This window comes from Nesoenas mayeri, assembly GCF_963082525.1.
Source record: "Nesoenas mayeri genome assembly, chromosome: 1".
In the NCBI taxonomy this organism is placed as follows: domain Eukaryota; kingdom Metazoa; phylum Chordata; class Aves; order Columbiformes; family Columbidae; genus Nesoenas; species Nesoenas mayeri.
The window spans coordinates 41,499,605-41,512,673 of record NC_137541.1 but is presented as its reverse complement, the minus strand read 5'-3'; the positions used below and the strand labels follow the sequence as shown (position 1 = coordinate 41,512,673).

The following is a 13,069-nucleotide window of genomic DNA, read 5'->3' as shown; positions in this document are numbered from 1 at the left end:
ACAAAATATATTTTTGGTGTATGAAGACAGGGAGGTGGTGTAAACTTAAAAGGGGCCAATGTAAAGACCTGGCATGCTGATCCTGGTGCAAACAGTTATAGAAATCCTACCTTGTAGGTTCTGGGTGGATCTGCTCAGTGCGACTCAAAGCCCCTGGCTTTGGATTAGACTTTCTGTGCAGATAATCCAGTGTGGTGCCAGCAAGTCTGAACTTCCAGATGGCCACTGCTCAGAGACAAGGAGCTGTGCCATAATTTCCATCAGCCTGCCATAGAGCAGGCACCCAAAATGCCCTCAGCCCAGGCTGGGGGATCTGGAAGCCCTATAAATCCATCCAGAAGCTTCGGGCTGCCTGCTGGAGAGCAGGAGCTCAAAGCCAAAAATACTGAGAAGAACTGTACCTATAGAGCCTGGTACCTGAGCAGACAGCAGGAGTATCAATTTCATAGGCAGATATAGGGTTTGCATTGTTTCTGTTTTTCAGAAAATTAAAAAGATATACCTTTTCCCTATAGGGGAAAAAAAAGTTCATGTTTTTGAAGTTTAACTGGAAAGCCCCTGGACAGAAACAGCAATGGTTGCCACTGCTTATACATATTTGCACACAAAAATCAGTCAACAATTATTAGTTCTGAACTTTCCATGCTCACATCTCGATTACACCTTTAGGTCTACCTTCGGTGATGCTTTGCAGCTACATGTAAGATTGTCACTCACAAGCCAAATCAGAAGGCCACGTACCCATAAGTCTCCCTCATGCCCCTTGACCATGACACTTGCAAACGAAATTAAAAACTTGAGTTGAACTTCACAAAGCAGCAATATGAGAGCTTGCATGTTTGCATTATGATATCGTATTTTTACATCACTACAGAAGGACAAAATGTCATCCTGCAATAATGTAAGAAAATATCAGCACAGAAGCATGATGTGAGATGATTACAGCTGCATTTTTAGTTTTCATTTCCTAGTGCATGAACATGAATGACCTGAACGCAATAATCAGATATAACATAGTGTGGTTACCAGCCTGGCATCCTCAGCGCTTTCGGTAATCAAGCTGTAATTAGCTGGTGGCAGAGTCAGGACAAGTACATTCTGCATGTAGTAGTCTGAGATGTTGTTCCTGTAGTATGTGTTACTGCAAAGCAAAGCACAAGAACCTCATGAACAATCAGCAACAAGAGCAGTGTAACCATGACAGAATCACTCTCTCTCCCTGGCGACACTGTTATTTAACAGGTTAAAACAGTAGCTCTAAAAATAAGATTTCATCATGGACAAAATTCTGTGTTGTTCATTCCCTGATGCCAGCTTCTCTGCTTAACTACATTAAAAGGTAACGTCAAAGAGATCTGGTGATCTGAAACTCAAAGGTTGCAGTGAATTATTGTTATTATTGTAACTGGTTTATTTTTGTTCTGTTTGTTTCCTCTTCTTTCAAGCAGGAGTTTATTAAAACTGAGTCTCTTCTTGGAATCCACAGTATTGCAATCTGCTGTTCCTTTATGTTATTGTGCATATTTCTGACCTCTTCTGCTCTCTTTGGCATGTTCCTCTAATTTTGATATTTCCTGCTAGAATTGGTCACAGCAGCATTTGCACTAAAAGCATTTAACAGAACGGTGTGAAACAATTGGAGAGGTGAAGAGAGCATCTTATTGATTTACTTGTTTAATTCAGTGAGCTTGGAAAATCAGAGGAAACTACGTGAACTTGAATAATATGCTAAAACAAGCAGAAAAGCTGAAATAGCTTTCAGGTATCTTTGGTTTCATCACCCCGACAGGCCATTTGGAAGTGCTTCGCAGTCTGGCAACCACTGGATACAAATGTTATGGAGCAGGGTGTCAAACTCATTTTCACTGGAGGCCACATCAGCCTCTCGGTTACCTTCAAAGGGTCGAATGTAGTGTTAGGACCGTATAAATGTAACTACTTCTACATTTTACACCTCTGTTATAGAGGAATTTAGCAATAGATATCAGTGTTAAGTGGCAGCATCTGTCATTGCTATAGCCAGATTAACTAAAAAAAAAAATAATTATGAGCCTTCTCTCATTATTAATGTTTGATTATTCTTTTTTTTTTTTTTTTTTTTTTTCCACTCAGTAATATATTAAGAAATTTTGGAGACCACAGGCTCTGCTCCATGGCCATCAGATGGGATCCTGACACCAGAGCCCTATCCCTGCCTTTCACTGAATCTTCTGACTTTTACATTGTATTTTTCACCCTGAAGAATTTTGAAGTGCTTTTCATTCAGGCTTGGACTGAACTAGCCAGGTGAAAAGGAAACTTCACTAGGCTCCACCAGACTGGCTAATATTACAACATCCCACCTCCCCTGAGGAAGTCTTAAACACCGTGTTTGTGTCTTGGCTGTCAGAGGGCTCAGAGCTGAAGAAAATTTAAATCAATCACGTTGTCTGAGGGACTAGATTCCTGGAGAAGCATAGGACCTTGCCTACTGTATTCTTCTACAGCTTGAGTTTGGATCTAACACTTGTCTGTATTTCATTTCTATTTTAAGAAGAAGAACATGGTTTGGGATATTCAGCAAAATCAAGGGTATGGAGTAAATTTAAAGAGAGCAGCATATAAAATGGGCTGAGCCAGCTGGGTATGTCAGAGGGATGCATATCGCAGCAGAGAAGTCCCTAATCGCCCTCATCTATTGCAAGGCAACAATTACATGTGCAACATCATTAAGTAAAAGCTTTCACATATGTAGTCCCATTGCACATTTGCAAAAAAAAAAAAAAAAAGGAAATGTGGCCAGTTGCCTCAGGAAAAGCAACTGAGGATTCCTAGTGCCTGGCTAAAGCAGTGTGAAGTCTAAAGCTCTTAGAGGCACTGCTGAAATTATATATTGTGAACATGAAAGTGTACAGGACAGAGAAGATCCTGTTGGTACTTGAACCACAGGCTCCAGTTTGAATCCAAAGGTTAAATGACTGAAGTCATTAATCCAAAGTGCCTCAGCCCTGCCTGGTCAAGGGCAGCTTTAGATGTGAGGGCTGGGAGGTCCCATAGGCCCTGGAAGTTCATAGATTCTTTTGCTACATAAACTGTAAAATAAGCAAGATTGAGACACAGGCACATACATTTGCCCTGTGATCATCCATACCATTAAGCTGCCAGCACAGTCCCAGGCATGGTTTTCATCTAGGCCCATAAGCTTTCCCCTAGTCTTGCTATGGTGACCAGAGCCATACTCAAAAAGCAGTTTGGGCATCTACACTTAGCCACATGGATGTGAGCTGTGCTGTGTCACTTAGGCTTAGAGTCAGAGATCAGCCCTCAATCCTTGTACACAGACAAAGCTTTTGAGGCTACCATTGTTAAGCCCAGTTGGTATCAGTCCTCATCTATAGTGATTTTTGTAATTAGTGATTAAAGATAAAAATTGAGCAACACAAAAAAAAACCTAAGAAAGTCAATACTAAGAAATGTCTCTGAAAAGTCAGATTTATGTAGTTACAAAGATGTGGAAAAGACAGTTATAAAGTAGAAGAGCTATAAAGTGGAAGAGACAGTTATACAACTCTTCTGAATAATTTTTAAATGGAATAAACATAGCTTGGAAAAATATGCTGCAAGCCACATTTACATAACTGTCTGTTTGTGTGGGGTGTATGAAAAATGTACAATATCTCATATGAACAACTTATGACCATTCTGACTCTAGACTCCATGGTTCTCTTACGGTTTCGTGCACTGAGGAGTCCACAGGATGGTGTTAATGTTACCTGCTCTGTCACTGCCTTAGAAAAATGTTATGTCAGCTAAAAGGGATGTTGCAGAGGATGTGTCAAGCATCTTAGAAAAATGGCATGACATAAGGAAAAATGGCAACAAAAAACATTTTGTGAGAGAGCATTTCTTCAACAAAACAACTCCACTCAGATTATTTCCATTATCTCCAGCCTTCAGCAAACTGCAGAGAAAAGAGAAAAAGCAAAGGCGATACTTTACTTGAAGAGATCTATCAAGATGACGACAATGTCCTTATCCACTTCCTCCATCCCCAGGTCTGTGCTGACGTCAGCTGGAGAGCCGCACATGATGATCACTACAGATTGGGCAAAAATGGAGACAAGGTGGTCAAAGGCACAGACAAGAAGAGAACATCTGTCTGCTCCCACTGTGCTGGGACCCAGGCATGGAGCTCAGCAACTCTGTAGCGAGACCAGGACATTTGAGGGAAAGTGGTAAAAGGTGCCTTAATACCCGCAGACTTTTCTGTCTGATTGCACCAGAGCATTGCCTTTATCTCAGTCAAATAAGCATTAGCAGTTCTGATGCAATATGGGCTACAGAATATGAACATTTCTAAGTAAAGTGGCATTCAATTAATAGTTTCATTGCCTTACTTATAACTCTTGCACTCACTTAGTCTGCCGATACCAGGTGCTTAGTCTTAGAAGATTTTTATTTACTTACTCATCCATTTTTCTAGTTTAGGTGGATCACTTCCAGAAGAAGTGCACCTTGATGGCACAGTTGAGGTCCATATATGTACCAGGGCGGCAAACACAGAGATAGTAGAGAACTAAGCATTCTTGTGTTACCCTTCTTAGGAGGAGTTGTGATTCCTAGATTTCTGAATCTTTCACAAAATGGAGCTTGTGCCTAGATAGGATAATTCACTCCAAAAGCTCCTTGGAACCTGTATGTTCCTCCATGTGTTATGGGAATGGAGAGAGGAATCTAGGAACTTTGTGCCATTTTATGTTTGCATCCATGTGAAATGGTATATCTGTGTTTCTCCATCATTTATGTGGAAAGACTGTCCCTAAAATGTAACTAAGGTGTAGGCCTGATTTCCTGGGAAAAGCAACTTACCTGTGAAGTCAAGTGCACCCTCAACCCCTCCTTACCATTGCTTCTCCGGTTTGGATCTTTCACAGTACTTCTAAGCTGGTCCGGGGTCCTTAAAATCTCCTTGAACTTCAGTTTTTCGGAAAATTCTGTGATTCCAGCCTCTAGTGCATTCATATACCTGACACAAGGGAGCACAAATGCTGTCAGAAAATTGCTGACTCTTCATATTCTCCTAAATAAGCCAAAATGCAAGATCAAATGTTTCCAGGACACAAGAGTGTTTGTAAGATGGTACGGAACATTTTTTTCTGCAGCAATAGAAGAGAGAAAAGCAATACAGGGCATGAAAGACTTAAAACTGTTGGGAAAGTCACCCAAAGGTATTTGAGTCTGGTCATATAAAGGATGGGTTTGGAGAATATGATGATGTAATAAGGCGTTAACAATTAAGAAAAGAAATGAGGGATATGGGGAAATTACAGTAAGTGAGACTAACTGGGAGGCAGAGGCCCGAAGCTCTGCCATTTTAAGACATCAGTGGTAATCTCAGAAGACACCTATGAAGGTTCAAAGGAGTAAATGGGAGCTGCAGGATGAACTGAGATAAAAAGCACACATGTACTCTGACTGTAAGAGAAGCAAAGGAAGAAAAGTAGCAACAAAAAAACCCCCAATACCGAATTAGCTAAAACTTGAAGGGAAAAAATGAGGACAGCAAAAAAATACAACAAGTAAAAGGTAGCAAAAACATTAAGCAAAACCAGACACCTCCTATATCCTATTCTTGCCTCAACTTGTTATGTTTGAGAAGAGACATTCTGTCTGAAATAAAGGTAATGCAGAGGTTAATGATTCTGTTCCTGAAAAAAAATGGAAAGCAAAATGTATTTAGTAGTTTATAGGACTGGGATCTCAGTGTTCCTAGATCAAAACTTAAGCTGTTTGAAAACAAAAAGATTTCTTTTGGTTTTCCCTCTGCATTACCTTTATTTCAGACAGAATGTCTCTTCTCAAACAAAACAAGTTGAGGCAAGAATGAATGAAAAATGGGCAAAGATACAAAATAATTTTTTTTTTTTTGTTAATTCAACAATGAAGAAAATTAGATTGAACAATTCTGAAGTCATGAAGAAGATGCTGAGCAGAAGTATTAATAAAGACAAGGTAAGAAACACTTGGGAGATAACTTACATACATTGACTTCCCTGAAAGGTATGAAACCTGCAGGCTTGAAGGGATTTAGCTGAAGTGTGTGTAGTGTATCAGCAATTATAGTTGCAAACATGTAGAAATAGTGATTATAGTAAGAGAAAAGCATCAGAGAGGTAATTAAGGCAATTACATAATTGACCAAGTTGCTGTCTATATAAAAAAAAAAAAAAGGAAGAAACAATAAAAGCCTGTAAATATCTACAAAACCGTGAACTGGAAACCAGGTTTTAGGCTCCCTAATTCAGAAAAAAAAATCTATATACAAAATATTCTGTAAGTAGATGCTTACATTGCTCTGAAGCCAATACAGTCATAAATTTTCACAGAATCACAGAATGTTAGGGATTGGAAGTGACCTCAAAAGACCATCTAGCCCAATCCCCCTGCTGGAGCAGACACCCAGATGAGGTTACACAGGAAGGTGTCCAGGCAGGTTTGAATGTCTCCAGAGAAGGAGACTCCACAACCCCCCTGGGCAGCCTGGTCCAGTGTTCTGGCACCCTCACTGAGAAGAAGTTTCTTCTCAAATTTAAATGGAACCTCCCATGTTCCAGTTTATACCCATTGCCCCTTGTCTTATCTTTGGTTGTAACCAAGAAGAGCCTGGATCCATCCTTGTGACACTTACCCTTTCTATATTTATAAACATTAATGAGGTCACGCCTCAGTCTCCTCTTCTCCAAGCTAAAGAGCCCCAGCTCCCTCAGCCTTTCCTCATAAGGGAGATGCTCCATTCCCTTAATAATCTTTGTTGCCCTACGCTGGACTCTCTCCAGCAGCTCCCTGTCCTTTTTGAACTGAGGGGCCCAGAACTGGACACAATATTCCAGGTGTGGTCTCACCAGGGCAGAGTAGAGGGGAAGGAGAACCTCTCTCGACCTACTAACCACCTCTCTTCTAATCCACCCCAGGATGCCATTGGCCTTCCTGGCCACAAGGGCACAGTGCTGGCTCATGGTCATCCTGTTGTCCACCAGGACCCCCAGGTCCCTTTCCCCTACACTGCTGTCTAACAGGGCGTTCCTCAACTTATACTGGAACCTGGGGTTGTTCCTACCCAGATGCAAGACTCTACACTTACCCTTGTTATATTTCATTAAAGTTTTCCCCGCCCAACTCTCCAGCCTGTCCAGGTCCCACTGGATGGCAGCACAGCCTTCTGGCCTGTCAGCCACTCCTCCCAGTTTGGTGTCATCAGCAAACTTGCTGACAGTGCACTCTAGTCCCTCATCCAAGTCATTAATGAATATGTTGGTCCCAGTCCTGACCCTTGAGGCACTCCGCTAGATACAGGCCTCCAACCGGACTCTGCCCCACTGACCACAATTCTTTGGCTTCTTTTCTTCAGCCAGTTCGCAGTCCACCTCACTACCCGATCATCCAGTCCACACTTCCTCAATTTAGCAGCGAGGATGCTGTGGGAGACTGTGTCAAATGCTTTCCTGAAATCAAGATAGACCACATTCACTGCTTTGCCATCATCTAGCCACCTGGTTATGCCCTCATAAAAGTCAATGAGGCTGGTCAAGCACAACTTCCACTTGGTGAAGCCATGTTGACTGCCAAGAATGACACTCTTATCCTTGATATGCTTTGAGATGGCACCATGGATAAGTCGTTCCCTCACCTTTCCAGGGATGGAGGTGAGGCTGACTGGTCTATAGTTACCCAGGTCCTGCTTTTTGCCCTTTTTGAACACTGGAGTGACATTTGCTTTCCTCCAGTCCTCAGACACCTCTCCCGTTTCCCAAGTCTGCAAGTTCCTTACATTATGAATTGGAAAGATAAATAATAATTGTTTCCATGAATTCTTGGCTCCCTTTGAGCTATATTTATAAAAGTAGTAGGAGAAACATTATCATTTTTTATTCATTAATCAGCATTTTATGTCCCAAAATTTAAAAAAGAAAAAAAATGAGCATAGAAACACTCACAAGCTGAAAATGACATGAGTCAATAATAGGGGAGTAATGATAAATATCAGTATATAAAATAATCTATTTTACTAAAAACAGCCTTTGATTTTAGTCAAGGAGAAAACCCAGCATTCTTGAGAACCAAGCACAGGCTGATGTTTCATGTCACAAAGTGAAAACTGTCTCCTCTGCCCCAAACTGATGAGGGTACAGCTTAAACTCTGCAATCATTGGGGAGAATTTTTTTCAAAGAAAGGTACAGTTTGAACATTGGAAATGTTTTGGAGTAACAATAGCTCCCACAGATTGAAGCCCTTAATGTGGAGAAACATTACAAGAGCTTGATAAGACCCCTGAACTAAAAAGACACCTATGAAGAGCCCAATGGAGGAGTGTCTCATGTCACATTATTTACATCAAGGATGTAGTAAACAGGTATTTCCAGCAGGGACAACACGTGGGCTATGCTGCCCACAGGAAAAGCCAAGACTTGAGAACACCTAAAATTAGACTGAGCACAACATTCAGATAGGTAGTACAGCTAAAGGGCATAATTAATCTTTTTCTTTTCTCCTTCCTTGGTAGCCATAAGGCACCTCCCAAAACACAGGACTCAAAGGAGAGTTTGTAAGAACAATGTCCAAGGATGGAGATAGAGTTTATCAACAGCCAGGTCAGAGGTGGATCCAGATCTTACCAGAGGCATGCCTCCGAGTTGTTGACCCTCTTGTAAAGGTAGGCAGATTCCCAGGTTGTGGTTTTGAATGGCAGGCGAGTTTCTTTCCAAAAATAATAGAAGAAATCATTCACTTTCCTAGCTGGGGTCAGAAGGCGGGTTAGGTGTACTTTGTAGTCACAGGACAGTCCAAAACTCCCTACAGAGATCAGAGGCAGGCTCAGTATTGTTTCAACTCTGAAGGGAGAGACAAGAGGACAAGTCTGAATGGATTGTTGTCACATTAAGGCAGCTACCACATGATTTCCAACCTCAGCTCCCTCTCCTCTTGTAACAGCACTTTGCGCCTGAAGCAGAAGGTTCCTCAGGAATACAAGCAGATTTCAAGTCACTATTGGCACTGAAAAGCCGTGTTGAGCCTGGTCCACATACCTTCTCTCACTGCCCCCAAATGCCCAGTTTGGGTACCATGCACCATTTCAGCCCAAGGGCTGTGACAGGAATCCAAAGGCTTAAGGACCCATCCAGTTCTGCTCCTCAGCTGCCATTAACATCGGATTGATTTGATCTTTCTGTTGAGGCAGTGCTGGAGGGTGACAGCTTTTTGCCGTCAGAAAAGCTTTACTCCTACAACTCAAAAGAAAAGTCTTCTAGTTTAACTATGCCGTATTTTAAGAGCTGTACAATAACAGCAGTTAGGGAGTAAAACTAAGCAAATCCTCTGCTGGCACAGAATTTGTAAAATGAAGTTATTTTTTATCCACAGAGACAATAAGTTTTTAAGGGTAAAAGCATTTTCCTAGATGCTGCAATCTTATCAGACTAGACTTCAAGTATTTTGTTTCTTGTATGGTATTTTTCTATGACAGAGCCATTTAGAGTTGTTGGCGTTATTGTGAAAAAAAATACATTTTCTGGGTAAAGCCCACTTACCAAATTACAGGGTTTATATTTGTTGCAACAGAAACAGACAGAGATGGTATAGTAAGTATTGCCAGGGAGAGTATGTCACTAATGAAACTGACATTTTTCTGACTGATTTTAGAATAAAATAGAATAGAATAGATGAAGGGGCCTACAATGATCATCAAGTCCAACCACCTGACCACTTCAGGGCTGACCAAAAGCTAAAGCATGTTGTTAAGGACATTGTCCAAATGCGTCTGAAACATTGAGAGGCTTGGGGCATTGACCACCTCTCTAGGAAGCCTGTTGCAGTGTTTGACCAACCTTGCAGTAAATAAATGCTTCCTAATGTCAAGTCTAAACCTCCCCTGGCTCAGCTTTGAACCATTCCCATGTGTCCTGCCACTGAGTATCAGGGAGAAAAGCTCAGCACCTCCCTCCCCATGTACCCTCCTTAGGAAACTGTAGACGACAATAAGGTTGTCCCTCTGCCTCCTTTTCTCCAAACTAGAAAAGCACAAAATCCTCAGCTGCTCCTCGTAGAACATACCTTCCAGCCCTTTCACCAGCTTTGTTGCCCTCCCCTGGACCCATTTAAAGACTTTAACATCCTTCTGAAATTGTGGGGCCCAGAACTGCAGGCAGCGCTCAAGGTGAGACTGCACGAACGTTGAACAGTGGAACAATCCCTTCTTTTGGCCAGCTGGTTGCGCTGTGTTTGATGCCCCTCAGATGTTGGTTGCCCTCCTGGCTGCCAGGGCACAACACTTCTGACTGATGCAGATCCTGCTGTCAGCCAGCATCCCCAGACCCCTTTCTGAAGGGCTGCTCTCCAGCCACTACCCTCCCAATTTATACTTATGCCTGGCGTTACTGCCTTAGGTGCAGAATCTGTCAATTTGACTTCTTAAATTTTATCCCATTAATAGCTGCCGAACGATTTCTTGAATTACAGATGGTGAAGAAGCTGGAGGTAGACAGTTGGTCTAATCCCAAACTACACTTGTTACTTCCACTATTCTGTTGCAACATCCCAGCAGCTGTTGTGCTTCTAGAGCTCTTACAGTTAACACCCAGAGTCACTTCATGTCCACTCAACGAGCCAAACATGAAACTTAGAGAGCACAGGCAGCAGCCAGGCCACTGCAGGCCCTGCACTCCTGTCCTCTCCACAGCACCCTCCCCACACAAAGTGCTGCAAAGCAAGGAACTTGTTCTCATTTGCAAAACTATTGCACCACAGGCAAAAAACAGCTGCCTGTTTGTCAGCGTTCTTCATTGTTTTGCATAAACTTCCGCTACTCATACTTTTTACTGGTTTCACTGTGTCAGAGTCCGAGGAAGAGACTTTGGCATCGTTCTGGGCAGCTCCATATCCAGCAGACAGAAAAGGAAACATAAAGGTAGGAGGTACAATGAACAAAATAGGGTATAGTGCATAATATTTTACCATGGTCCTATACATATGTAAGACTTATTATTTTGAGTTTTCTATAAATCAATCACATGCTTTCACCAGTAACATAGTTTTCACTTCTGGTCATCCCACTCTAAGACAAGTATAGAGCTAAAAGCAGATAAAGCTTGAGGTAAAAGTGTCTCAATCTTCCCAGTACCTCTCAGTGAAACCAAAAGGCTTCCAAGTTTTAAAGAAGGAAGTGATCCACATGGGTAACAATATGAATTTGTACATCATGACTGATGGGGGGGTTTTAACTGATTTATGCTGGAAGTCTGCAGATTCAACTTATATTTTTCCTAATATCTAAGAATGAACATATTAATGTGTAATATAGAATAGAATAGAATAGAATAGAATAGAATAGAATAGAACAGAAAAGAACAGAACAGAACAGAACAGAACAGAACAGAACAGAATAGAATAGAATAGAATAGAATAGAATAGAATAGAATAGAATAGAATAGAATAGAATAGAATAGAATAGAATAGAATAGAATTTACAGGATCATGTATAATACAATAGTAGAGAGATTCATTCTTCAGGAGAAATAGAATGAAACTGGTTGCTCCCTATCTAAACGATCTTTACTGAAAATGGTTGAGGTTTTTGGATCTTCTCTTGACACATGTAACTTCAGGCCCTGCTCAGTGACTGAACAGCCCCCCAGAAGGGCCCCTGTTGCTGCAGTACTGTGATGTCTACATGCCTCAAGCTAACATCTCTTTCCTGCTTCAGTTGCTGCAGAGTTAAGTCTTTTGAGCCCTTAATCAATGAATCAGGTTACTGCCATCAATTAGAAAAGTTTCCCTGCTAGTAGTGGGATTTCATCAATGGGCTTTGGAAGGGGATTTTCTTCCCCTACCAAACATAGTGGCTACACATAACAGTTTTACTGTAGACCTCAAGGTTTCTGATGTATCCTAAATCTCAATGTCTCTGCTGGTTTGTTGTACACAAAACAACTTTGTTCAGCAGTTGATATCTTTAACACCACAATATTCGGGGCAAGAGGTGGTACTTACGAGACCATTTGGTAGGTGGCATAAGTGCAAGCAGGTCCTATGACAACACAGCCAAGTGAGCCAGTATTCTGCAAGGGATCAGAAAGGGTCAGTAGTGGGGCCAGTGCAGAGGACTGGCAGAGAAAGGAGAATGGGAAAATTAAGAAAACTTTGGGATTTTAGAAGGAGTCACAGAATTTACCCAGCAAAAGCAAGAATAGAGTAGCAAAAGAACTATAGAAAGGTTAAAAGAACAAACCCAGAGTGGATGAGGGAGGAATCACAGAGAACTAAGAAAAGGCAGAGGACAGAATAGTGCCTGTGAGAATGTCCTTCATTAAGAGAGAGACAGCAAGTTAGGATTAAATTGTTGCAATCGTTACAATTGCACTTATGAAATTACACAGCCCAGCAGTGCTTGCATTTGCAGAAGACAGAGGGGTTGGAATTACAAGATAACGTGTATTAGAAAAAGAAATAGTTATGTGCATATGAAGCCTGTATGAAAGAAAAATCCTTCCTTGACCACCGAATGAGGCACTGCGTGTCATGAGGGATGACTTCTTAACAAAAACTACAGCATGTGTTCATGCATTGGTAGATTTGAGAATTCACACTGGATTGACAAAGATTTACTCAGAAGTGACAGTTATTTGACATGAGAAAATCCACTGAAAACCACCTTCTTGTAAGGCATCAATTCTAACTGAAGATTTTCCCCAAATTGGATACTCAGATAGTTTCTCTCACGTGACTTCAGTGATTTCTAGTGAGAAGTGAGTACTTCATCTTTGCCCTTGGGGCATAGTTCCACATGTGTTTCTTTGGTATCAGTGCCAGCCTAATAATCTCTCTGTCAGTGCTTTACCATCTCCGTACAGCTCTCTCCTTTGCATATTTGTGTAAACTGATGGTGAACCAGATCAGGGTCTGATCCAGTTGGAAATTAATCTTTTCTGCTCCCCTTGAGCTGTGTAGGAAAAGCAGCCTGAAGTTGAAGGCTGCTTTAGCCAGCTCTGCCACCAGATGTCTAATGACAGCCTCTGGGAAGCATTCATAGAATCTCTC

At 41.5% G+C, this 13,069-nt stretch overlaps 2 protein-coding genes across 2 annotated transcripts in view; one reads left to right on the top strand and one right to left on the bottom strand.

The window, feature by feature from the left end:
- Positions 1-13,069, top strand: part of ATF7IP (activating transcription factor 7 interacting protein) — a 367,200-nt gene that overhangs the window by 190,999 nt on the left and 163,132 nt on the right. The gene's annotated exons all lie outside the window — the stretch shown is intronic.
- Positions 1-13,069, bottom strand: part of GUCY2C (guanylate cyclase 2C) — a gene marked incomplete at both ends in the record, with an annotated part of 46,670 nt that overhangs the window by 32,163 nt on the left and 1,438 nt on the right. Inside the window, 5 exons of the mRNA XM_080363637.1 lie at positions 1,030-1,141; positions 3,979-4,075; positions 4,884-5,005; positions 8,653-8,868; positions 12,023-12,090. Coding sequence (XP_080219763.1) covers positions 1,030-1,141; positions 3,979-4,075; positions 4,884-5,005; positions 8,653-8,868; positions 12,023-12,090 — 615 coding nt within the window. The remainder of the gene's footprint in view (positions 1-1,029; positions 1,142-3,978; positions 4,076-4,883; positions 5,006-8,652; positions 8,869-12,022; positions 12,091-13,069) is intronic.